General features: G+C 51.0%; 1 protein-coding gene across 5 annotated transcripts in view; it reads right to left on the bottom strand.

Annotated features, from left to right (window-relative positions):
- ABCC1 (ATP binding cassette subfamily C member 1) overlaps nucleotides 1-26045 on the bottom strand; it is a 155001-nt gene that overhangs the window by 55491 nt on the left and 73465 nt on the right. For all 5 annotated transcript variants that reach the window (XR_014840714.1, XR_014840713.1, XM_021086560.2 and 2 more), the window contains exons 8-13: nucleotides 19886-20116; nucleotides 19060-19237; nucleotides 16939-17100; nucleotides 13915-14007; nucleotides 11645-11848; nucleotides 945-1091 (exon numbers count right to left, since the gene is read on the bottom strand). Coding sequence is in view for 3 of the 5 variants with exons in the window: in XM_021086560.2 (XP_020942219.2) it covers nucleotides 945-1091; nucleotides 11645-11848; nucleotides 13915-14007; nucleotides 16939-17100; nucleotides 19060-19237; nucleotides 19886-20116 (1015 nt within the window). In the remaining 2 variants the exon portion in view is untranslated. The remainder of the gene's footprint in view (nucleotides 1-944; nucleotides 1092-11644; nucleotides 11849-13914; nucleotides 14008-16938; nucleotides 17101-19059; nucleotides 19238-19885; nucleotides 20117-26045) is intronic.

Genomic DNA, 26045 nt, shown 5'->3' on the forward strand with positions numbered 1-26045 from the left:
GGCACCTGCAGAGCGGGCGCAGGGTGTTACCGTTTGAACTTGTTCATAATAAGAAGGGGTTTTATTAGATTTTTTTTTTAAAAAAGCCTATAACTGGGGCTGTACCACCAAATCTTCAGGCTGATCTGTCTGTGGCTGAAAATAGGGTTTTCACATGAACGCGTGCAAGGCTGCGGAGAAAGGTGTGAAAAATGTTGGTAGTGGTGGTGGCAGGAAAGACAGGGTGCAAGTGTGACTGAGCGGTTTCTGTGCCTTATGGAATCTTTGAACAGATGGGGGACTCCTGGGGGTCTAGTTGGGGTTGTTCAAATCGGGGGGCTGAGGCCTACAGGTGGGTTGCAAAACCAATTCAGTGGGTCAAAAGCTGCACTTTTTTTTTTCTTTTTACAGCCACACCCGTGGCATATGAAGGTTCCCCGCCTAGGGGTCAAATCGGAGCTGCAGCCTCTGGCCCACGCCACAGCCACAGGAACTCGGGATCTGAGCCGTGTCTGTCACCTACTCGGCAACGCCGGATCCTTAACTCATTGAAAGAGGCCAGAGATCAAACCTGTATCCTCGTGGATACTAGCTGGGTTCTTAACCCACTGAGCCACAACAGGAACTCCATGAGATGCATTTTTTAAAGAAACAGGACAAGGCTGGGGAGCATGGAACAGACTTGATTAGAAAAGAAGCGGCTCAAATGTTTCAGAAAGAATCCTGCAGGGCTCATGAAAGCCCGGTCACAGCAACTTCCGTTTCATACCCTCGAGTGCGTGTCAAGAAGTAAAAGGTATTTGCGTCTCTGGGGCAGGACCAGAAAACCGCAGAGGCCTCAAGGAGACCCCCCGGGGGCACAATGGACGGGTCGCACAGGGAGCTGCATGGGGGGGCGGGGTTCATGTCCTTTTGCTTTGTTTCCCTAGCGCCCCGCCCTGAAGCCCCCCCAGCTTCGTGGGTACCTGCACGATGCTGCTGATGACCATGGGGAGAATATTCAGGGGGAAACGGAGGATGTTGAACAAGGCCAAGGACACGAAGGCTTTCTGGGCATCCAGGATGTTGTTCTTGTCAATGGTCACGTAGACGGCGAATGTACACAGGGCCACCTGCAAGCAGAACGCCGAGTCAGAGTCATGGGCACAGGGGCTGTGACACGCGCCCAGACAGTGAGCTGCAGGGGCCGAGGACTGGCCACTGGGAGAGGCAGAGACGCCCGAGGCGGTGTCTTAGCACACAGCGGGTGCTCACTAAGCACCTGGAGGACAAACTAGATAATCAACGATCAGGAGCCAAAAGTCCTGGCCTCTCCCACCCACATTCTCCGTGGGAGACCAGACAGCCATTCTCAGGTCCCCCAACCACCAAATGTGAGCCCACCTCCGGGCCTTCATCCATGCAGTTCCCTCCGCCCGAAACCACCTTCCCATCCAGATGGGGGCTGGTTACTCCCCCTTCCGAGAGGCTGCCCTGCCCACAACAGCCCTGCTCTCCGCTCCATCCCTCTCTCCTGGTGTGCCTTTCTGCCCAGCGTCTGTCACTGCCTTCCAGTGTAAGATCATAGGTATTTACTGCCTGTCTCGTGCAGAGATGTTGAGTCTACAAAGGCAGGGACTCTGCCTCATTTGGCCATATCCTCAGGGACACGGGAAACACAGACTGAGACCTTGGATGAGTCACCTCCTCTCCCTGTGCCTCCGACATCTCGTCTGTGAGGTGGGGGTGGAGGACGCACGCCACCGTTCAGAGCTCCTTCCAGCTCGGAGCATATGGTTTTATACCCCCAGGAAAGGAACACATGGTTTCAAAAAAGGAAACCTGCAGTTCCGATCGGGGCTCAGCAGTAACAAATCCGACCAGGATCCATGAGGATGCAGGTTCCATTCCTGGCCTTGCTTAGTGGGTTAAGGAGTCGGCATTGCCGTGAGCTGTGGTGTAGGTCGCAGACGCGGCTCAGATCTGGCGTTGCTGTGGCTGTGAGTAGGCTGGCAGCTGTAGCTCTGATTGGACCCCTAGCCTGAGAACTTCCTTATGTCGTGCGTACAGCTCTTAAAAACAAAAAAATAAAATTAAAAATAAAATGTTAAAAAATAATAAAAATTTAAAAAGGAAACACATAGCCAAGGGTGCTTCAAAGGCTGTTCCCTTCTCCACGAAGCTGGACTTTCCCTAAGCCCTTGTAGTAGTCCTGGGGTTTCCCTACCAGGCAACTGGAACTGGGGTTTGGGTGAGACAGTGGCCCTCATTTCCCTCGCCAGGAAAAAAGGAAGCACCCCTGAATAATCCAGGGCCAGTCTGCCTGGCTTAGGAGGGAAGTAAAAGATGAACAGATGGCTCTCCGTGTCCTGTCACCGCTGGGGACAGGGCGGTGCCAGCTGTAAACAGAGAGGCAAACAACATCCCTCAGATCATCTGGCACACAGCGCCAACGCCATCTGGAAAACCTTGGACCCCAGCAGACGGCCAAAGGCCTCCATCCTCTGTCAGCCCCAGGCTTCAAGAACCATTTCAGGTTTTCCCTCAGGAAACAAACTGCCCAGAATGCTTTTTCTTTTCTTTTTCTTTTTCTTTTTTTTTTTTTTTTTTTTTTGGCTGCATCTGCATCATGTGGAAGTACCCAGGGCAAGGATCAAACTCGCCCCATAGCTGGAACCTGCACCATGGCTGAGGCAATGCCAGATCTTTCACCAGCTGAGCCACAAGGGAACTTCCCAGAACCTTCTTTTGGAGCTCAGAAAAGACAGCCTGAGAGCAGGAGATGCTGGTGTGGCCAAGAGTCTGGTGTGGCTGTGGTCTAGGGTATTTTCAGTGCAGAGATGTAAAGAGATGTGGCTGTGGTCTAGTGTGTATCTCGTGCAGAGATGTAGAGTCTGCAAAGGCAGGGACTCTGTCTTATTCGGCTCTATCCTCAGTGACACAGGAACACAGACTAGCTGCCTCATTCCTTTGTTACCTGTTAGCAGGTCATCTCTCTTAAAAAGGAAAACCATAAGCTCTGCCTGCTTACCAGCCGTGTGATCACCTCGTTCTCCAGGGGAGGCTCTGTCTGCCCATCTGTAAAATGGGGATCATGATATGCGTTTGCAGGGCTGCTGGCAGCAAGGAATCAGGCCCTTCTGTCAAGTGCTTAGCCCCGTGCCCTGGGCACAGTAAAATGCAGTAGAGGGCAGCTGCTTTATTTCTTGTTTCAGGTCCAAACTCCTTGGGCTACTTTTCCAAAGAATCTATTAACGGGGCTGCAAAAGTGAGGCGCTGGAAAGCAGATCTGCTGGTTCCTGTTCAGGTTCTGACATTAACGAGCTAGGGGACCCTGAGTGAAGGCTCAGAAGTTTTTCCAGGCTCCGCGGCCAAGAGGGAGGTCAGGTGCTCAAAAAGCCACTGACACCTGATGCCCAGGATGGCTGCACATACTGGCTCCCCTCTTCCAAGAAGCTATGACGCACTTGCCTCTTTCCCAGAGCCTCCCTTCCGTGAAAACTCTCTAAACACGTCCATATGAAGGACCAGGATTCAGCCATAAAAAGGCATGAGGTGCTGACACCCGCTGTGACAAGGACAGATCCCGAGGACCGGATGCTAAATGAAAGGAGACAGATGCAAAGGCTACACGTTACATGATCCCACGTACACGGAATGTCCAGAGCAGGCAAAGCTACAGAGGCAGAAAGCAGCATAGGGGGTGCACAGGGCTAGAGGAATCGGGGTGGGGGGGGGGGAATGGGGAGTGCCAGCAGCTACAGGGCTTCCTTTTGGGGTGATGAAAATGTTCTGGAATGACACACAGTGGGGATGGTTGCACAACCATGTGAATATACTAAACACCATGGAATTGTACCTATAAAAATGGCAGATTATTATCTCAATAAAAATAATGAAGTAAAAAAAAATCAGGGAATTACTGTCACAGCTCAGTGGAAGTAAATCGGACTAGCATCCACGAGGACACAGGTTCGATCCCTGGCCTCGCTCACTGGGTTAAGGATCTGGAGTTGCTGTGAGCTGTGGTGTAGGTCCCAGACGAGGCTCAGAGCCCACGATGCTGTGGCTGTGTCCGGCAGCTACTGCTTCGATTCAACCCCTAGCCTGGGAACCTCCATGTGCCTCAGGTGCGGCTCTAAAAAAGACCAAAAAAAAAAAAAAAAAAAAAAATCACCTCTCCAAAATCATTCTATTTTACTCAGTACCAAAGCCAAAGTCTTGCATGACTCAAGCCCCAGGGCCCGACCACACTGTAAACATCCCTTCTCTGTCCTTGTCTGACCTCCTCTGCTACCATGCTCCCCACCCCTTCCTTCTCCGTGGTTATCGTGGTTATCGCTTCCGTGGGCAGGCACAGTCCTGCCGCAGGGCCTTTGCACTCACTCTTCTCTCTCCCTGGTCAGGTCGCTCCCCTCCAGCAGGTTAAGACTCAAGCAGCACCTTCTCAGTGAAGCCTTTCATCTTCCTGTTTAAATACTTCAAGTCCTCCCTATTGCTCTGACCAGAACAGTACGTAGGACAGTTTAACAGACTTATTTATCATGCCTTGTTTACTGTCTCTTGCAGTTAGAATGACTGAACCTGCCATGCGGGCATGGGTTTTGGTCCACAGAATTCACTGCTCTATCATCAGTACCAGGGCAGAACCTGGATCATGGCAGATGCTCAGCAGATGTTTGTGGGTAGGTGGGTGGTGGATGAGTGGGTAGAGAGGTGGATGGGTTTGCCCAAGGGCAGGAAAGATACACTCAAGGGTGTCTCTTCAGCAACAGAGAAAACCAAGCCTCAGGCATCTCACCGACAGAATATCCCGGCTCTGTTGGCCCAACCGGTGGGGTGGATGCTGGCAGAACAAGCAGTGTATCAGGAGAGAGCAACATCACGTGGCCCCTGTCAGACCCACAGCTCCACGAAGTGGAGGTCACTCATTCATCCACTGATTTTTAATGGAGCACCTACTGTGTGCCAGGCACTGCGTGAGGCAGGCTTGGAGAGCCTGAGCCTCACGGTCTAATGGGAGACGGGTACATGTCAGATGTTCTCCGGCAGGGTGTCTGGCCGTGTGCAGAGGTGGCTGGAGTTTTGGTTGGGCAGGTGGGGAGCGGGGGTTTGCTACCTTATAAAGGAAGAGGGTCAAGGATGCAAAAAAATCCTTCACAAACAAGGAAGAAGTACCCCTGCCCTCAAGTGTGAAGGATGCCTCCCTCCCTGCTGAGCAATGACTGAATCAGCCACCCCAGCCCAAAACTGCCATCTCTTTGTGAAGACATCTGTTCTTTCTGCCTGGCCAGCCTCCTTTCCCATTGCTGGTAACAACACAGCAGTTTTGCTTTGGGGAGCTGAACTTCTCCCAATCTCAGTCCATGAGCTTCAGCCACAGATGAACTGCCCACACCCCACCCCAAACTCTGACAGAAGCCAAGTGACCCAGGCCTGACCCATCCAAGCATCCCTGCCCCGTGGCCCCAGTGACTCAAGCATGCAGCCACCTGCAACCAATGAGACCCAACCCCACAGCTTTGCAGGAACTAATGGGAAAGGGGAAGCTCTCCCCTCACAGTGGAGAAAGAATGAAATGTAATTGCATGGTGAGTTCCCATCTGATCAGAAAACATCATGGGAGTTCCCATCATGGCTCAGCGGACACAAATCTGACCAGCATCCATGAGAACACAGGTTCAATTCTCAGCCTCAGTGGGTTAAGGATCAGGCGTTGCCGTGAGCTGTGGTGTAGATGGCAGATGTGGCTCAGATCTGACATTGCTATGGCTGTGGTATAGGCCAGTAGCTACAGCTCCAACTGACCCCTAGCCTGAGAAGCTCCATGTTCCGGGGGTGTGGCCCTAAAAAATACACAGACAGACAGACAGACAGACACACACACACACACACACACACACACACCATGGAGAACGTAAAGCTGACAGAGAGAAAAGGAGTTATACCCAACATCATCTTTGGGGCACCCAGATCCAGCCATGCCTGAAACCCTAGCCATGCTAAAACTAGTACTTTCCTAGGTTTTTCAGTTTTGTGACCCCAAAATCTCCCTTTCTTTCTTTTTTTCTTCATTCCAGTGGCTCTAAGTTAGGTTTCCATCATTTACTAGATAGTTCCTGACTAATACAGTTGATTCAAACCTTCTGTCTGCTCATTTAGTCAGTCATTCCTCCACACACACCTACTGAGTGGGTATCACAGGCCAAGTCCCTTATGTTCTGGTGATACCAGCAAAAAAAGAGACGAGGTTCAGCAAAGAACTGCACAACAGGTAATTAGCAAATGGAATGATAATTATTCTAAAGAAGGGACATACAAGGCACAGAGAAGGCAAGAAACTGGCCAGTCTTCCAAGACAGCAAATGCTAAACACTGAGGGCTGCCTGGGGATGCTATTTTAAGGAAGTGCATTAAATGGACATGAGGACATGATAAATGCCAGGCTCTGTATTCCAGAAAAACAGCCCCATCAATCCCGCCACAAGGCATCCCCACGCTGGCCCAACCTCCCCAGGCCTCTGTCTTCCATCACGTCTACTGGCAGGTAAACACCTCATCATCCTTGAAGCGCAGGAATTCGCCAGTGGAAAGAACACGCAAACACCTTCCAAGGGAACCAAAGGCCACATATTTTATCCTAATGTAGTCAGAGGCTTCGGTGTCTCAGCCAGGGCCAAGGTCCCCGACTGATCCCCAGGCTCATCTGTTTCATGCCAAACAGCTCAACCACCTCTCGAAGCACATTATCACCCAAAAACTGAGTGGCAGATTCAATGTCAAGAAAAGCCGGTCCCCCTCTTAAGCACCCCCCGCTGGGGCTTCCTCACGGAGACCAGGGCAGGAGATGCTATTTGAAGGGCTAGCAGTTCAGGTGACAGGCTGGAAACTGCAGGGTTTGTCAGAGGATCTGATGTGCAGAGCCAAGGGTTACGGGAAAAAGTACCCCCCTCCCCGGCCCCATCCTCAGTGTACCACAACCCATGGATAAACCCTGCTGCCTGACCCCTCTGGCTGCAGAGCTGTTCTTATTAAAAAAAAAAAAAAATGCAATCCAAACGTCTTGGATTTCTCTGTGATGTGCTACCACGTGTATAAGGGCAAAGTAAATAAAAGAGATGTGTATGTTTAACTCCATGTATCCCGCAGAGTCAATGCTGTGCTGATGTACAGGCAGCGCTCTCCGGAAACACACGAAGGAAAGAGTGTGAGAAGGAAGCCAGGCGATGAGCGGGGGGCATGGAGGGAACAGTACCTTTCCCCTTTCAACTGGGGGACGTGTGGCAATATTTGGAGACATGTGATTGTCATGACTGGGGAAGCAGGGGGAGAGGCACCCCTTGGCCTCTAGTAGATAGAGGCCAGGGAAGCTGCTAAGCACCACACGATGCATAGGACAGCCCCCCGCCCCCCACAAGGAAACAAGGAATTATTGGCAGGGCCAAAGGCCAGTAGTGCTGAGGTTGCAGAAGGCAGCTGGGACCCTCTGGAACAGCTTTAGCTATTATTACCATGTGGATACACTATGTTCTGCTTGTTTGCTGTTTTGTTTTTTAGGGCCATGCCCCCGGCATTTGCAAGTTCCCAGGCTAAGGGTTGAATTGGACCTACAGCTGCCAGCCTACACCACAGCCACAGCAACGCGGGATCCCAGCTGTGTCTGCGACCTACACCACAGCTCACCGCAATGCCGGATCCTTAACCCACTGAGTGAGGCCCGGGGTCGAACCTGTATCCTTTCATAGATCCTAGTCGGGTTCGTTACCACCTGAGCCACAAAAGGAATGCCCATGTTCTGTTATTTTAAATAAAATGTATTATATATACAATAAAGACTATTTAACAGCTGTATTTAACATGTAGAGATTAGTTAATAGTTTGAAGAAAATGGAACACTCTCTGTAACTAACATCCAGTCTTATATCTTAAAAAAAAACAAGGGAGAAGTCTGGGAGCCTGGAGTGTGGAAAGAACGAGACCACAGAGCTTTCTGGTCCTGTATGCTGGCGTGTTTGAGCCCGAGGGGATCTCAGGGGACACAGAGTCCCCGAACTGCTATGCGATGTCACTGCTTGGGCCACGCCAGTTAAGCGGCAGCAGCCACCTGGAGGGTCTGCTTGAACGTCACGCGGTGGGAGGGACACCGCAACTGACGGAGCCGCCTGCTGTGGCCTGGGAGTCGGGAAGGCAGGGCCTGCATGTTATGCCCCAGGGCCTAACCCCTTCATCAGTCCTGCTCAAAGTCCCAGAGGCAGGGAGCAGAAAGGACAGGCTCCGGGGCACACAGTGGGCTGGAAGAGAATTCGGCAGAGCTTCCGACTCTCAAAAGCACGTTCTGCTCCTCTAAGCCCGGGCTCAGTCAACAACGGCCTGGGGTCCATCCATGCCCAGGAGCTTAGATTTTCCATTCTCAGATGATGATTGAAAAAAAAATTAAAAGAAAAAATTTCATGACACATGAAGAATACGGGAAATTCAATTTTCAGTGTCTATAAATTGATTTTTACAGGAACAGAGCCACGGAGGTCACGCTGTGTTATCCACCGCCGAGCTCAGGCTGCCCCGACAGAGATGAGCAGGTGCGACAGAGATCACGTGGCTCAGGACACCTGAGACACGTACTAGGCGGTCCTATACAGAAAACGTTTGCTTGTTCCTTCTTTGTGTCAGTGTTTCTCAAACTTGAAGGTGTGTACACATCGCCTGGGGGAGTGCTGAGACGCAGATTCAGCCTCAGCTGGGTCTGGGCTGAGGCCTGAGGGTCTGCATTTCTAACCAGCAGCCGGCGATGCTGATGCTGCCTGCCGGTGCATGGCCCCCCTGCTGAGGACTAAGGGTCTCCTCCGGTGGTTCTCCAAGTGAGGACCCTGAACCAGCAGCACCAGCAGGACCCGGGAAAACATCAGCAATGCAACTACTCAGGACCCACACAGACCGACCAGATATGAACCTCGGTGGGGCCCAGAGAGCCGTGTTTTTAACAAGCCCCCTGGGTGCCTTCAAGGCTTGCTCGAGTTTGAGCATCACTGCTTTCCACCACGCGTCACCTTGTGTTACGGGTTAAGACTCTGGGGGCCATTAAGCTGGGGCTAATAAAATCCAGCGTCAGAATGAACACACTTCCACAAACACTGAAAAGGCAGGAACTTGCCTTACACATTCCACTTGCAGTTCTGCTGTGACAGAGTGGATGGTAGCCTAGCAGAAATTCGGTTTCTTGGGAGGAGTTTCTGTGGTGGCTCAGTGGTAACAAACCCAATTAGGATCCATGAGGATGTGGGTTCAATCCCTGGCCTTGCTCAGTGGGTAAGGATGCGGCGTTCCGTGAGCCATGAGCTGGGGTGTAGGTCGCAAACATGGCTCAGATCCTGCACTGCAGTGGCCAGCAGCTGCAGCTCTGATTTGACCCCTAGCCTGGGAATTCCATATGCCATAGGTGTGGCCCTACCAAAGAAAGAAAGAAAGAAAGGAAGGAAGGAAGGAAGGAAGGAAGGAAGGAAGGAAGAAAGAAAGAAAGAAAGAAAGAAAGAAAGAAAGAAAGGAGGGAGGAAGGGAGGGAGGAAGAAAGGAAAGAAGGAAGGAAGGAAGGAAGGAAGAAAGGAAAGAAGGAAGGAAGGAAGGAAAGAAGGAAGGAAAGAAGGAAAGAAAGAAGGAAGGAAGGAAGGAAAGAAGGAAAGAAGGAAAAAGAAAGAAAGAAGGAAAGAAGGAAAAAGAAAGAAAGAAGGAAAGAAGGAAAGAAGGAAAAAGAAAGAAAGAAGGAAAGAAGGAAAGAAAGAAAGAAAGAAAGAAAGAGAGAGAGAACGAGAGAAAGAAAGAAAGAAAATTCGGTTCCTTATTTAATGAGAATGTGTGGATTTAGTCACAGGAATTTCCCGGAACACCGATTTGCCAACATCTCTAGGAAGTAAAGTGCATTATTAGCACAACATTAAGACAAAGAATGATGCAGTTAATAACATAAAGACATAAAGAAAAAACCAACAGGCAGGCGATGACCAGATGTCGCCTGCACCACGCTTAACTGTCACCTGTGCTCAGAGGGCTTCCCCATCCATCTCCATACGGTCTCCTGTTTGGGGGCCAGCTTGGGAAATGCATAACTTACACTATTGTTTTTAAACTTTTCAAAGTTGGCCAGCCAGGGACAGACCCATTGCAGCGCCCCCAGAAATGCATATTGGAACACTCGGTACAGAAATGGGTCATAACAGGAAAGAAGAGGGACCAGCCAGGAAGGACAGCAATGGGTCGCGTGAACTACGGTGTCTCCATGCTCTGAATAAGCACATGTCACTGAAACAGAAGCAGATCTGGATGTGTGAACTGAGAGGTCATATATTAAGTCCAAAGTTTAGAACATCATGTGTATTACAGATATTTTTTTGGTCTTATTTATTTATTTATTTATTTATTTATTTATTTATTTATTTTTTAAGGGCCACACCCGTGGCATATGGAAGTTCCCAGGCTAGGGGTCTAATTGGAGCTGTAGCCGCCCGCCTATACCACAGCCACAGCATTGCGGGATCCGAGCCACGTCTGTGACCTACACCACAGCTCACAGCAATGCCGGATCCTTAACCCTGTGAGCAAGGCCAGGGATTGAACCTGCATCCTCAAGGACACTAGTCAGATTCGTTTCTGCTGAGCCACAACGGGAACTCCCAAATATTTATAAAATATCTATATGCATACCTTTCTTTCCCTCAAAAGACATATGAAACTCTCGCTTTGGAGGAAGGGGACAGATGGAAGGAAGGACAATATATTTTCATTTCATAACTTTCTATACAGTTGGAATTGTTTGTTTTCAATGAATGACAAATATTTGTTGAGCACCTATGATGTTTCAGGCATTAGGATACAGCAGAGAAAAGATAAAAATCCTTGCCCTCCCGGAGCTGGCATTCGAGTGGAGAGAGACAGTTCATGAAATAAGAAGTGACCCTTCCAGCACGTTTGGCATTGCCACTCAAAGTGTGGTCCATAGGTCACTGCCAATCTATAGTTCGTGACCAATGATAGCAGATGATGCATATGGAGGTGACACCATAACATAGCTCAACTATGACACTTAGTATGCAGTTTAGTTCAACTGAGATACATACATTTTTTTTTCCTTAGCAAGACCTTCCGGATGAAAGAAGCAGAAAGCAGAGGTTGACATCCCAGCACACACTTCTCATCTCAAGGTGAACCTGTAACAAAGAGCTCCTGAACTGGCTACTTTGAGTGTCCCTGGGCCAGAAGCTATTAAGTGCTGTGACTGAAACAGAAGGTGGGGGTGGTGCTTCTAGAAAGGAGTGATCGGAGAGGGCCTCGTTGAAATCGTGACTTCTGAAAACTATTTTTTTTTTTTTTTTTTTTTTGCTATTCTTGGGCCGCTCCCGCGGCATATGGAGGTTCCCAGGCTAGGGGTCAAATCGGAGCTGTAGCCACCGGCCTACGCCAGAGCCACAGCAACGCGGGATCCGAGCCGTGTGTGCAACCTACACCAGAGCTCACGGCAATGCCGGATCGTTAACCCACTGAGCAACGGTAGGGACCGAACCCACAACCTCATGGTTCCTAGTCGGATTCGTTAACCACTGTGCCACAACGGGAACTCCTTCTGAAAACTCTTTAGGCATGACAACAAAATAAAACATCGAACGATGCAGGTCGGGATAAATCTGGCTTCACTCACCAGGAACGGTGTGCAGACCCAGGTGAAGGTACCCACGGCGGCCAGGTAGGCAGACTTCTTCAGCACCTTCAGCTCCTCTTGCCTGATGGCCAGCACCTTCTCTTTGAACGCCAGCTCCCAGGCGTAAAGCTTCAGCACTTTGATCCCGTTGAGAATTTCATTCATCAGCTTAATCCGATTGTCTTTGCTTTTCATGTGGGCCACCTTCAAAGAGAAAGGCAGTCAGTGCTGCACCTGGGAGCTGCCCACTCAGTTTCGGCCCTGGCATCAGACCCATCTATTAAAAATGGGCCTTCCTGGAGTTCCCACTGTGGCTCAGTGGTAACGAATCCAGCTAGTATCCATGAAGATGCAAGCTCGATCCCTAGCCTTGCTCAGTGGGTTAAAGATCCAGCATTGCCATGAACTGTGGTATGGGTCACAGATGCACCTCGGATCCCGCGTTGCTGCGGCTGTCCTGTAGGCCAGTGGCTACAACTCTAATTCGACCCCTAGCCTGGGAACTTCCATATGCCACAGGGGCGGGGGAGCCTCAAAAGCAGGCCCTGTAATCCGTATGAACCCTAACTCTTGACCCTGAGAGAAAAAAGAAAGGATTCTTTCTACGAGGGAAAAAAACTGCTCTGAATCACATTCAATGTGACATCAGAGAAACACCTTCAATTCTCAATAGAGGAACAGATGCAAGGAGAACCTATCAGGTATCCAGGGAAGAAGGGGCGCAGGTCCTACTCTGCTGATTCTAACCCAAAAGAGATAAGAATCTTTTTTCTCTATTTTCTTATTCTCTTCATCACTTTTCAGCCAGCACATGGTTAAAACACCGATATGTTTCTGGACCAAATGGCACTGGTTCCGACCACTTGGGTGGCCATGCTCCACAGTCATTACGTATTTTTAGTATCACCTGGCATTTTCCATACGCCAGGCACTTTTCTAAGCATTTTACATGCATGTAGCCATGCTCACGGGACCCCATCTCTAAGTGAGTGCTATGCCATTCCACAGAGGAGGATGCTTTAAGCAACATGAAGTCAAAGACAGAGACCAAAGCTGTTTTAGAGGCGGGCCATTCAGGGAAGCCTACACATCAAGAGGGTGAGAGGCGACACAGCCTGCAGCCCCCTTCCTTGCCCATCTTCCCCGCTCCCCAAACCCCATTCCAACGGGCCCACGTCCTGGAATCCGTCTCTCCAAAGATATCATCAGTGCGGCCAGGCGCTCTCATCTGAAATCCCACAGGCACATCACAAACAGCCATCACCAGGGGAGCAGAGAAATGAACTCTGGTCCATCTCTGTTATGGACCATTAGGCAGGCGTTCAAAGGAATGAACTCAGACCGCGTCACACGCCACCGAAATTCCCCAGATGCAGAGTCAAACAAAATCATGCTGCCAAACAGCCCCGTTTGTGTTAAAATATGCGTGGTGATAACACCACAAAACACACAAATATACACCCCTTGAGCCTAACTATATAGTCTGATCTCTATATAATCACATACAAACTTCTAGACAGATTATCTTCAAAGTGGTTGAGAAGGTAGGGAAGGGAACATTCCCTTTTAATCTATACACTTTTGTACTGTTCGAACGATTTTATTTAATAAGGAGAAGGCATTCACTCCATTCCTTGAGTATTTAAAAACTTAAAGAATACAAAGTATCTCTGAAAATGAAGAGTTTAAGACTGCAACCAGCAAGAGTTCCCTGGTGGCACAGAGGGTTAAGGATCTGGCACTGTCATTACGGTGGCTCTGGTTCTTGCTGTGGTGCAGGTTTGATCCCTGGCCCGGGAACTTCTGCATGCCGTGGCCAAAAAAAAAAAAAAAAAAAAAAAAGTTACTGCAACCAGCATAAGATAACAGGGAGTAAAAAGCAGGGGTAATTTTTACTTGGCTCTTGAAAATGCAGACGCACTTAAAGGAATATATCTCATGGGAGATAAGGAACCTCTCGGAGGCTCCCAGACGTGACTTCGGTCATGGGCCCAGGGAGTCTAACTATTTCGGAAGCTCTCAATCTCAGCCCCCAATGCAATCACCTGGGAAGGCGTAGCACCTCCTATGCACAGGCCCCACTCACATTAGGTGAATTCGAATCCCGGGACTGGGGCCCAGGCATCGGCATTTGTTAAAGCTCCCCAGGCAATGATGCCAAGAGGCAGGCAAGGCTGAGACTCCCACTAAGACCCCAGTGGAAAGGCCTCAGGCAGCACCACCACACACACCCCCGCCCCCGCCGGAAGCCCTGTGGGGACACAGCCTACCTGGTAGGTCTTGGTCTTCATGGCCATCATGGCGTTGAGCGGCACCATGAAGATCATCACCGCCACCCCGGCCAGGACGGAGGGGCCCAGGTTCTAAGGAAGGAACGAGAACAAAGGCCTGAGCACACAGTTTCCAGGACTGAGCCACCTGCTGCGTGCAAGTGTGCGACGGGTACGTGATTTTTCAGACGTATCCCCGAGCATCTCTCTCGGCGTCCCCCAGACCCTTGAAGGACATCCAAGGCCACAGTCCTTCCTCCGAAACCCTTGGGACCAGGCTGAGTTCAGCAAAGGAGAACCTAAGAATTTCGGAAAGCTGACGGGGTGTTGAGCAGAAGACAGTTAACTCTGCCCGCCTGATGGTTTATCTTATGCAGAGGCCCTTGGTGGGCGTCTGGGCGCTTAGATTTGGGGAAGGGTCACCCCAATCTCAGAACCGATAGGAGGGACTCACTGTGCCTGAACCGTTTGTACAAACAATATGGTGGATGCTGATCAACGCTCTTTCCCCTCCAGGAGTCTGGAAACCGGGTCTGTGCCAGGCAGACGGGCTCCCAAGAACAACCCTGGGCAGAGGGTCTCTCCCAAGCTTAAACTCTGGCTGCTCAAGGTTTCACACGTGCTTTCCAACTGTCACAACTCACTGCTGGGAAGTTAAGAGCGTCCTGTGTGACTCCACAGGAAGAGGATTCTTAGAAGCTTGCCCCTAGTTTCCCCCAAACTTTGCTAGTCTTGCTGTAATAAATGATCACTGTGAGTCTTCCTAGTGAATTGTCAGGCAGGGGACCCCCGATGCACCCCCGTCAGGGGCTGGCATAGCCCCTCCATAAGCCAACAAACACACTGATCTTTGTTCAGCAGCAAAACTGGAATATTCCCACTGAGAGGGAATATTATGCTGAGTATATCAGTATCCTGAATATCATACTGAGAAGCAAGATTATAAATCACACATCAGCGCAGGTCAGGTGTGGCCACCAAATGGGTTAAGAAACACTTTGGGTTTCAGAGCTTCCTGACTGGGGGACTTGTTGCTAAGAGGCTGTGGACGATCCTAGAATCCCGTCTGCCGAGGAAGAAAGTGCACTGCAGAAAGGCTAAGTGACCACGGCCCGGACACGACACAGATGGACGTTCTGCAACTTCCGAGTTTAAGTCAAAAGAGAGTGCCTGAGAAGTCGGCCCGGTGCTGAAGACAGACAGGGGGAACGGGAGGGTGAGAGGGTCGGTCTCACCCACAGAGTTGCCCTGGGGGGCTCCAGTCCTAGCCCCCCCTGACAAAATGGTTTCTGGGATGGATCTCTGCCCAGTGACATCTGATCCACCTCTGAGAATGAAGGTGATTTCTACCAATAGTGGGAAGCCCTCGGACTCATCGCGGACGGCAAGTCACCGTAAAAGACACGCCAGGAACGTCTCCGAACCACGTGCTGCTCGGGGAACACCACCTGCACTAACGTATTCAACTGTCCCAACAGCACTACGGTAAGGTCCCCTTACTGTCACCAGTTTACAGGTGAGGCCATCGAGGCTCAGAGACATGAAGGAACAAGGTCACAGGGCCAGGAATGGAAGAAACAAGATCTGAACCTGGGCAGCCTGATGTCAGAGCCAAACCGTCACCTACCATCCTAGGTGGTGCTCTTGAGACCTCCTGATTTTGGTCTAAAGCAGAGGTTCCCAACCAGGGAGGAAGAGTCCCCCCAGGGGACAGCTGGCAATGTCTGGAGACATTCGCCACAGGTGGTGGGAGTGGGGACAGGGAAGGTGGTGTGTGACTGATACCCAGTGGGGAGAGGCCAGGGATGGGGCTCAACACCCCACAACCCACAGGACAGCCCCCACCAACAGAGAAATATCCGGCCCCAGACACCAATAGCACACTCAACCACTGTCATCTACAACAAAGTCATTTTCTCAGGGGTCCACAAACCAACCCTGAAAGCAATTCCAGAAGAAGTGTCCTAGGGCAGCCCCTCTGGGGATGTAAATGTCCCAAGCCATCAGCCTGCTGGACGAAGTCCATCTCATTGAGAGGGAAAATCAATCCGTGCAAGTGCCCTTTGTCCCAGGCTTGAGTTTGGGTGGGATTCCATCCATAGGGAAGAAAGGGCAAAGCGGAGGGCAAGGCAAGTGCAAAGGCTCAGAGGGAGAAGAGAATCGGGCATGTATTAGGCGATGAGCAGCCTTGCACCTCGTGCTCATATTTGGGGAACTGCCCTTCCCCTTGTGGAAGGACTGTCAATCACACCTCCACCCCTTCTACCGTGAGAGAGAGCATGTGACCGAGGCTGGCCCATCAGAGAACTCAGCCTCCTGTTTCACACTGATTGGTTCAGAGATGTGAAGAGGACTGTGCCGGGCCCATCGGAGTGTTCCTGGGACTCTGGCTGAGGCAAAGAGGACAGCAGTGTCTTCTCTATTCCCCGGTACCATTATCTGTAAACATGATATAAGCCCAAAGCTATGGAAACCACTGGAGAAATCCCATTGAGAATGACGTCAACTCAGAGAAATATCCGGCTGAGAAATGATGAGAGCATAAGAGTGAATCTCTATAGCACCACTAGAACTTCTGGATCCATCCATATCTGAAGCCAGATCCCTGGACTTTTCAGTTATATGCACCCACAAAATTACCTTTATTTGCCTGGGCTAATATAAGAAGGATTTCTATCCCTTGCAATCGAAAGCATCTTGAGCAACATAATCTGGGACTCATGAATACATTTCAGAGGATACAGAGGGAGACGTACAGTGTGTATGTGATATGGTTGTTAACAACACACACTGTCAAGAAGCACCAAATACACATGAATACCATGCTGCCATAGGGAACATAAACCCAACAACTTAAGAAAGGAACAAAATACCCAGGCCCTGGCTGCCGGGCCGGAAAATCAAACGTGCATGATGGCAAGAAACACCAGGGAGCTCAGCCTCAGCCCTCCCTCACCCCCGACGCCACAGCTGGAGTTGGAGTCCCTCCCCCCACTCTCCAGAGGAAAAACGGCAAACACACACCAGCCACAGGAGGTAGAGGGCAAGGATGACTTGCAGAGGGGCTGACCAGATCATGTTAATGTACGTGGCCAGGTCCATGAACCTCTGGGCGTCCACAGACATGAGGTTGACGATCTCCCCAACGGTGGAGGATTTTCTGGCTGAATTGGTGATCACCAGGGCCTGCGGGACACAGGAGAGCGAGAGAGGGTGAGTGTGGCCAGCGACAGCTCTGGGGAGCAAGAAGGCAGCTCAACAGCGGAGAGGCCACGGCTCTTTTCCCCGCTCCTGCCAGCTTATCTGCCTTCCCGGCTCCCGCGTCTCATCCCAAAGCCCCCACTCTTAACAGCGCTCATGGCACCCCTGCCCCCAAGCTGAGTTCTTCAGTATAGAAGCGACCTCAGAGGCTGCCTAAACAAGGATTTCATGCACTGGAGTGTGTACACATACCCTCCCCCACCCAGGGAGTTTGTTATGATGCAGTTTCTAATTTGGCAGGACTGGTGTGTTTCCAACAAGCCCCCCGGTGATGTGGGCACTGCTGGTCCCCAGATCGCACTGAAGGACCAAGGTCCCAGCCAGAGTTTCTCTCCTAGGCATCTCTGACATCTGAAGCTGGATAAGTCTCTGAGGTCTGGTCCTGTGCAGTGCGGGATGTTTAGCGCCATCCCTGGCTTCTACCCACAAGATGCCAATAGTACCCTTGCCCCTGCTGGGACAGTGCCAAACACCTCCTGGAGGGACAGATTCATCCTGGCTCTCAAAGATGGTTTCACACTATCACCTGGGGAGTCTGAAAAATACTGATGCCCAGGTCTCCCCCTCAGAGATCCTAACTTAGCTGATCAGGGTGCAGCCTGGTCCTTGGTCATTTTTGAAGGTCGCGGAGTGAGTCTAACTTGCAGACAATGGTTAAGTCCATCTTTCCCAACTGCCTGCTGAAGCGTCTCTTCTCAACCCACGGGGGCCCAGAGGCTAAGCAGCAAAGGGACCGAGGGGTAACCCAGTTCCTCTGAGGCTGTCTGAGCACAGGTGTCTGTGCCCCTATCATCCAGGGACCAGACCATCCACTCAGTTGGAATGGAGAGTTAGAACATGGTATCAACACAGAATGTTACCAGCACAGCGAGGATTGGGACCTGGATCTCCCCAAATCAAGGGCCATCTGCAGTTGACCTGGGGCTCACAGGCATCCCCCAGGCTCCCCCCACCCCAAATCCACTTTGCTAAGCTCTCAGGCCTGACAGTCACTCCCTGCCACTTCCATGGAACTGGATCATAGATCACAGAATAAATAGCTCACTTCACGACCTTGAAACATTCATGTAAGGAGAGTATCTGCTGGACAAATCTGTACAGTCTCTGAAGGCCTATGCTAATTATGAATCTTAGATGATTTTGAAAAATGTCAAAGCTGATTTGCTACTAGAGACTTGCATAGCTTATGAAAATTCTATTATAGTAAATGACACTGTGTAAATACCAGTATTCTCTTAAAAAATATGAGGAGTTCCCGTTGTGGCTCAGTGGTTGACAAAACCCGACTACTGTCCATGAGGATGCGGGTTCAATCCCTGGCCTTGCCCAGTGGGTTAAGGATCTGGCATTGCCATGAGCTATGATGTAGGTCACGGATGCCGGTCAGATCTGGCGCGGCTGTGGCTGTGGTGTAGGCCAGCAGCTGCAGCTCCGATTCAACCCCTACCCTGGGAACTTCCATATGCTGAGAGTGCAGCCCTAAAAAGACCAAAAACAAAACAAAACGTAAGTTAGCGCAACTGGGAGTAATGCGATTTTTTTCTTTTCTTTTCTTTTTTTCTTTGGCTGCATCTGTGGCATATGGAAATTCCTAAGCCAGGGACTGAATCTCAGCTATAGCTGCCACCTATGCCAGATCCTTTAACCCACTGTGCCTGGCTGGAGACTGAAGCAGAGCCTCCCCAGCCACGGGCTAGAGCCCCTGCAGTCAGATTCTTCACCTACCGTGCCACAGTGGGAACTCCTTAAGAGGTAGAGAATTTATATATATATATCTTTTCTCAATGCATTAGTACATAACAAACAGTAAAAAAGACCTTGTCATTTAGGCCACCATCAGGCCACTACTCTGGAAGCCAGGCTTGCGGGGCCAGCCGAACCCACCTTCCGGTAGACGGCCCCGATGACAGCGGACTTGATGCGCATGCCGCTGACGAAGCAGATGTGGAAGTACTGATGCAGCACCAGGGTCTGCAGGCAGGCGCTGATGAACAGCAGCGCTGTGAAGAAGTAGCCCTGCCAGTCCGGGGCCTTCTTGTCGTTCACGAAGTTGATGAGCAACCTGAGGGGCGGCAGGGACAGAGCTCGGCGTGACGAGACCACGGCACACTAGTGGGGGCACATGCACTCCCGTTTCCAAGCGATGACCTTCTGCCCAGGCCAGGCAAGGCGGGCGCTCTTATATCCGCCTCGTGGTTGGAAAACCCAGCCACGTGGTGACACGCCCGCCAGAAGGTGGCCGAGGCCCTCCGTGCAGTGTGCAGCTGCGGGATCCTTGCTCACCGCACCACCTCATCACCCAAAAGTGACCCAGCAGAGAACCCAAGGGCCGGGGTGAGGAGGGGAAGAGAAGGCATGTGTAGGCCCAAAAAACACAGAGAGAGAGGGAGGGAGGGCGGTAAAAAGAGAGGAGAGCAGTGACTGCCTTTCTGGTTTCAGGTTGCAGCTTTCAGGCCATCTGATACTTCCTTGCTCCTGGTTTCCCAAAATAACCCCCCTTCTGGCTTCAAGGATGCCCAGTGGGGTTACTTGCAACCAATGTGGCCTGAACAAGGGCAGGCTTCATTGAAGCAAAGCAGGTAAGGCTGGAGAGGCCTGGCCCCCAGCCCATGGGAGCATGCCGCAGGACCCTAAAGGGAGAGTGAGGGGTGGCACAAGCAGAGGGTCAAGGACGCCAAGAGCTGCCCAGCTGAGAGGGAGGAGGCCTTACTTTAAGATCTCAGGGCCGGCAAACATCATCAGGTCATGCAGGGCCTTGAAGAGGAAGCTCATGAGGAAGTAGGGCCCGAAGGTCTTGTATAACACCTTGAACAGGGACGGGTCCCGCTCCTTCTGGGGGGACTTGACAATCAAAGCCTCCGCCTCCTCATTCACATCCACCTTGGAGCCCCCTTTCGGCTTGGCGGGGTCCTTGGAGGAGTACACGATCCTCACCGGCTGCCTGGAACACGAGGAGGCAAGAGTAGCTGTGGGGTCTGCCGGGCACTCGGCTCACCAGCCAGCCGAGGCCGGGAGATGCCCCGCCCGCAGGAGGCCTGGCCGAAGAACCCCAGTCACTGCAAAGAAGCAGCTTAGCACAGGCGTTACAGACCTGGGACTCTGGATCCCAGCCAGCTCCATAAATGTAGGTAAGGTGACTGCTGAGGACTTAGTTTCCCCATCTGTCAAATGGGGTTAAAAGTCAGACCCACCTCCCAGGCTTTTGTGAAAATTAAATGCATTAAACACAGGTGAAGAGATGGAAAAGTGTCAGCCCTAGTGACCTACAGAATCAGTGCACCCTCTAGCAGAATCCCAGCTGGCACTTTTGTAGAAACGGACGAGCTAAAAATCCGAAAATTCATATGGCAAGTTAAGGGATCGACAATGGCCAAGACAATCTTGAGAAAGAAAAGCTAAGTGGGAGGACTCCGGTTTCCCGATTCCCAAACTTACTACGCATCAATCGTAATCACGACAGGCATAAGACAGACATATGTAGAGGCCAATGCCACAGAATCAAAAATCCAGAAATAAACCGGAATGATTTTTGACACAGCCATCCAGACCATTAAATGGGAAGAACAAATGGAGCCGGGAAACTTAACAGTTTACAGATCCAAGAGTGAAGCTGACCCTAACATCACACCACATACTACTATTAACTTGAAATGGACAAATGACCTAACACAGGGCTAAGACTATAACATTCTTGGAAGGCAACATAGGGGCAAATCTTTATGATCTTATGACTTCAGATTATTACCTTTATTGTTTTTATTATTTTTTGTCTTTTTTTGTCTTTTTAGGGCCGCACCCACAGCATATAGAGGTTCGCAGGCTAGGGGTTGAATCGGAGCTATAGCCGCTGACCTATACTACAGCCACAGCCACGCCAGATCCAAGCCAAGTCTGTGGCCTACACCACAGCTCACGGCAAAGCCGGATCCTTAACCCACTGAGCAAGGCCAGGGATCAAACCTGCAACCTCATGGTTCCTAGTCGGATTCATTTCCACTGAGCCACAACAGGAACTCCTCATTATTGTTACTTCTGTTAGGTCACCTCACGGATGCTCGTTGGGTTCGTTAACCATGGAGCCACGACGGGAACTCCAGATTATTACTTTTACAACCTTAGATTCCTCAATGGATTCTTAAATATGACACCAAAAAAGCACAAGCAACAAAAGAAAAAAATAAGCTGAACTTCATCAAACCCCAAAACATTTGTGCTTCAAAAAACACCAAGCAAGTGAAAAGACAGCTCAGGGAAAGGGAGGAAATATCTGCAAATCAAAAATCTGATCCAGGACCTATAATTGCGGCAAACAAAGATCGCTTGCAACTCAAGAAGAAAAAGACAGCCCAACTTTAAAAGGCATCAAGAAGATATGCGAATGGCATAAGCACATGGAATATTCCGCAGTATCTGAAGTCATCGGGGAAATGCAAATCAACACCACAGTGGGGTACTGCTTCACACCCACTAGGATGGCCATCATCAGAAAGATAACAAGGTTTGCAAGGACGCTGCAAAACTGGAACCCTCAAACCTGCCCCTGTGGAGTCCCCTTCCATGCGGAAAAGATATTGCCGAAATGATGGAGAGAGGGCGTCACTTCCAAGATTCGGCTGCAGAAAGCACTGCGGCTTCTGTCTTGCCCTCTCATGGATCACTCACTCTGAGCAAAGCCAACTGCCAGGGCCTGAGGGCACACAGCCAGCCTTCTGGAGAAGCCCCCATGGTGAGACCTGGTGAGACCTGGCCAAGAGCCAGCACAGTCTTGTCAACGGGTGCACCGGAGGAGCAGATCCACAGCCCTAGCCAAGCCTTCAGATGACTGCAGCCCCAGCCAGCATCTTGACACAGCCACGAAAGACCCCAGAACCACCAGCTAGACCACTCCTGGACCACTCCTGGATCCCCCATCCAGAGACACTGTGTGAGACAGTAAATGCTCATTCTTCCTTTTTTTTTCTTTTTATGGCCGCACCTGCCACATATGGAAATTCTCAGGCTGGGGTCAAATTGGAGCAGCAGCCGCCAGCCTATGCCACAGCATCCGCAATACAGGAGCCAAGCCACATCCGTGACCTATGCCACAGCCTGCAGCAATGCCATAACCTTAACCCACTGATCGCGACCAGGGATCGAACCCGCATCCTCAGAGAGACAACATCGGGTCCTCAACCCACTGATTCACAACAGGAACTCCAAACGCTCATTCTTAATTAAAGTTGCTAGGTTTTGGGGGGGACTTGGTATTATGCAGCAATGGATTCCGCTCTCCTCTTCCAAAATGCAGTCAAGGCAACACCGTCAAACAGCCTAATGTGGGCTCCATCCCTGAAACACACACTAAGCTTCATTCCCGCTCAGCCCTACGATTCGCCACTTACAAAATTCTTCTACAGCAGGAGCTCACTGAATAGCGTTCAATCACGGGACTCCTGGCTCTTCTATCGATACCACACCCGACCACCTGGACCACCTGAAACATCCTCCTGGAGACCACAGCCTCCCAGCCCGCCCCAAACTCTGGGCACTGGTCTGGGCTCCATTAGGTCCATGTTCTTCCCCTCAGAGCTCCTCGCCCCAGGAAAGAACCAGAAACATGGGAATCATCCTTGACCCCCTCTCCTCCATGCTCCCCAGGTCCCATCAGGGACGTGTCCTGTCCGTCCCACCTCCCGGGTGGTGTCTAGTCATCCACCCTCGCTTTCGCTCTTTCCATCACCGTGGATGCTGACCTAGGCAAGCAACCATCGCCGGGGTCCCCTCACTGCTCCCCCCATCTCCTTCCACCCTGGTTGCCTTACAACTGACTCCCTGCCCAGAAGCCAGTGGGGTCCCCCTAAAAGGTACCATTCCCCTGTTTCACCTCCAATGCTCACCTCTCTCCGCATCCAGAATAAAATCTAAACTCCGCATGAAGGTGTAGCACCTCCTATGGACGCTGTAACCGATGACCACAAACTCCGAGGCTTGAAACAACACGAACTGAATAGTTGTGGGGGTCAGAGACTTAAAAGTGGGCCCACAGGTGCCAGGGGAGAATCTGTTTCCACCTTTTCCAGCTTCCAGGTGCTGCCCACGCACCAGGAGCATGTGGGCCCTGCCTCCACCGCCAGAGCCAGCAAGGCGGCACCCCCTGTCTCTGACCGCCTGCCTCCTTCTTAAAAGGACCCCGAGGATTAATACAGCAGGTCCACCCCATTAACCCAGAGCCGTTTCTCCATCTCAAAATCCTGAACCCAACCACATCTGCAAAGACTCTTGGCCACGGAACAAATTCACAGGTTCTGGGGCTGGGATGAAGTCCTCCTAGGGGAGGAATCATTCCACCAAACACACAGGATTCTTTTTTTCCTGCTGTCAGTATCACCACGTCAGGTCTTTCCCTGCTCCCTTTGCTGACTTCCCTGAAGCGGGATTGTCATGGGATTTTTAGCAAGACTTCGTTCAGCACACACATGCCCTCTTAGAAAGAAGGCCAGGGCAGGGGGACAGGGAGGAAAGGAGTGGCTCAGCACCCCCACCCCCGGCCCCTGGCATCTTCATTCTCTGTGCCACATCCCAAGCTGGGCCCTGACCCTGGGCCTGCATGGGCCACCACTGACCCAGAGCAGGGCAGGAGCTGGGCGGCCAAAGGGCCAGGGAGAAGGCCTCGGAGGGACAGAGCGGAGGAAGGCTCAGGTCTGGGCGGAAGAGGTCAAGAGCAGTGGAAGGGACAGTGATGGCCGAGTCAGGAAAGAAAAAACATCCAAGAACTCCCGTTGTGGCTCAGCGGGTTAAGAACCCAACTAGAATCCATGAAGATGCAGGTTGAATCCCTGGCCTCGGTCAGTGGGTTAAAATCCGGCGTTGCCACGAGCTGCGGTGTAGGTCACAGACGCGGCTCAGATCTGGTGTTACTGTGACTGTGTCAACGAAAGAGCTGGCGGCTGCAGCTCCGAGGCGACCCCGAGCCTGGGAACTGCCATATGCCACGGGTGCAGGAAAGAAAGAAAGAAAGAAAGGAAGGAAGGAAGGAAGGAAGGAAGGAAGAAAGAAAGAAAGAAAGAAAGAAAGAAAGAAAGAAAGAAAGAAAGAAAGAAAGAAAGAAAGACAGACAGACAGACAGAAAGACAGACAGAAAGACAGACAGAAAGAAAGAAAGAAAGAAAGAAAGAAAGACAGAAAGAAAGAAAGAAAGACAGAAAGAAAGACAGAAAGAAAGAAAGAAAGACAGAAAGAAAGAAAAAGAGAAAATATCCAGTGAGCAAGAGGCCTCTGAGGGAGGAAGGCGCTCTCTGGAGAGGAAGAAAGCGAGGCATCTCCGCGGTCTGGCCCGGAGGGGAAGGAAAGCTGGAGAGGGAAGGTCCAAGTCACGAAATGGGGCTGGGGGCGGGGGAGCTGGAGGCTGGGAAGGAAAAGGAACTTGCTCACCGGCCAGATTTCGATATGGGCAAATGTGCCCATCCTTCTCTCCTCCACCAATGCCCTGGCCTTGGTCAGTGGCCTGGGCTGGGCACTGCCGAGAGGCCTGCCATCGAGCAGCCTCGTGAGAGAAACAGAGCAGCCTGTGTGAGGGAGGCTATCCTGGGGGCTTCCTGGAGGAGGTGACATCAAAGCCGAGACCTGCGGGATGAGGGAGCGGGTCCACATGGGAAGGGAAAGGGTGCGCCCAGCAGAGGGAACAGGATGAGCGAGGCCCAGAACGAAGGGATTTGGATAAGTGGTGAGGCAGCCCTTCTGAGAACCTCAGGGAACCGGAGCAGGACTGAGAGAGCAGGCTAGGAGAGCCGTGAACCAACCACGGGGCCATGAGGAGCTGCCGCAGGTTTTGCTTGTCACTTGTTAAATAAGCAAGATCTCTAATACTGTGGCAAAGGCAAAATCACAAACTTTAAAAGGGTCAGTACTTGGAGCACAGTCTTTGACCCAAAATAACCAGTGTAACAGAGAAGGGCAGACTGGACCCGTAATTGCAGAGAATGGATTTTACAACCTTAATGCACATTTTCACTCGCCTTAGAGCTCACAAAATACAGGACGGCAGTTCTGGAAACCACAGATAGGTGTGGCAGCTGCCTCCCCACCCCCAACAAGGAAAGTACAAACCTGAGAGGATTTCTTTCTTTCTGTTTTTTGGGGGTTTTGTTTTGTTTGTTTGTTTGTTTTTGCTTTTTAGGGCTACAGTTGCAGCATATGGAGGTTCCCAGGCTAGGGGTCAAATCAGAGCTGTAGCTGCCGGCCTACGCCACAGCCAGAGCAATGCGGGATCCGAGCCACATCTGTGACCTACACCACAGCTCACAGCAACGCCAGATCCTTAACCCACTGAGTGGGGCCAGGGATCAAACCCACGTCTTCATGGATACCAGTCAGGTTCATTACCACTGAGACATGATGGGAACACCTGCCCCTGAGAGGATTTTTGACCGTGTAGCTTACAAATAATTCAAAATTGTTCTTCCCCTTTTCATTGCTGTGGTCCTGTGTTTTTTGTTTCTCAAAAGCAGTCTCTCAAAAGGGTTTCTCCTTCTCTGTCACAATGTCTGGGACAGAGACCACAGCTTCTTTGATATGAGGAACCATCCCAAAGGAAGCAGACCCCTCCAGGCACCCAGGTGGGTGAAGAGTCTGCTTAAAACCTGCTCCATCTAGATTCAAACTCCATCTTCAACATAAACCCATACAAAAAGTGTATTTTTTTTGGGGGGGAGACAAGTTTAGAAAAATTTTTTTTTCCAGAAATATAGCTACTGTGCCAATTAAGTGTGATTCAGGACCTTGGCAAGCATGAATCACCCCTTTACCAAACCCTGTCCATGAAGGCGATGACGGTCTGGTCTCCAGAACCACGGGACTGGGTCAGTGGAGATCTGCAGTGCCCACAGAGAAGG

This window comes from Sus scrofa, chromosome 3 (genome assembly GCF_054392235.1).
Source record: "Sus scrofa isolate SSC_HxYL_T2T_F1_AM1 chromosome 3, Sscrofa_HxYL_maternal_Yorkshire_Landrace_v2.0, whole genome shotgun sequence".
Taxonomy (NCBI): domain Eukaryota; kingdom Metazoa; phylum Chordata; class Mammalia; order Artiodactyla; family Suidae; genus Sus; species Sus scrofa.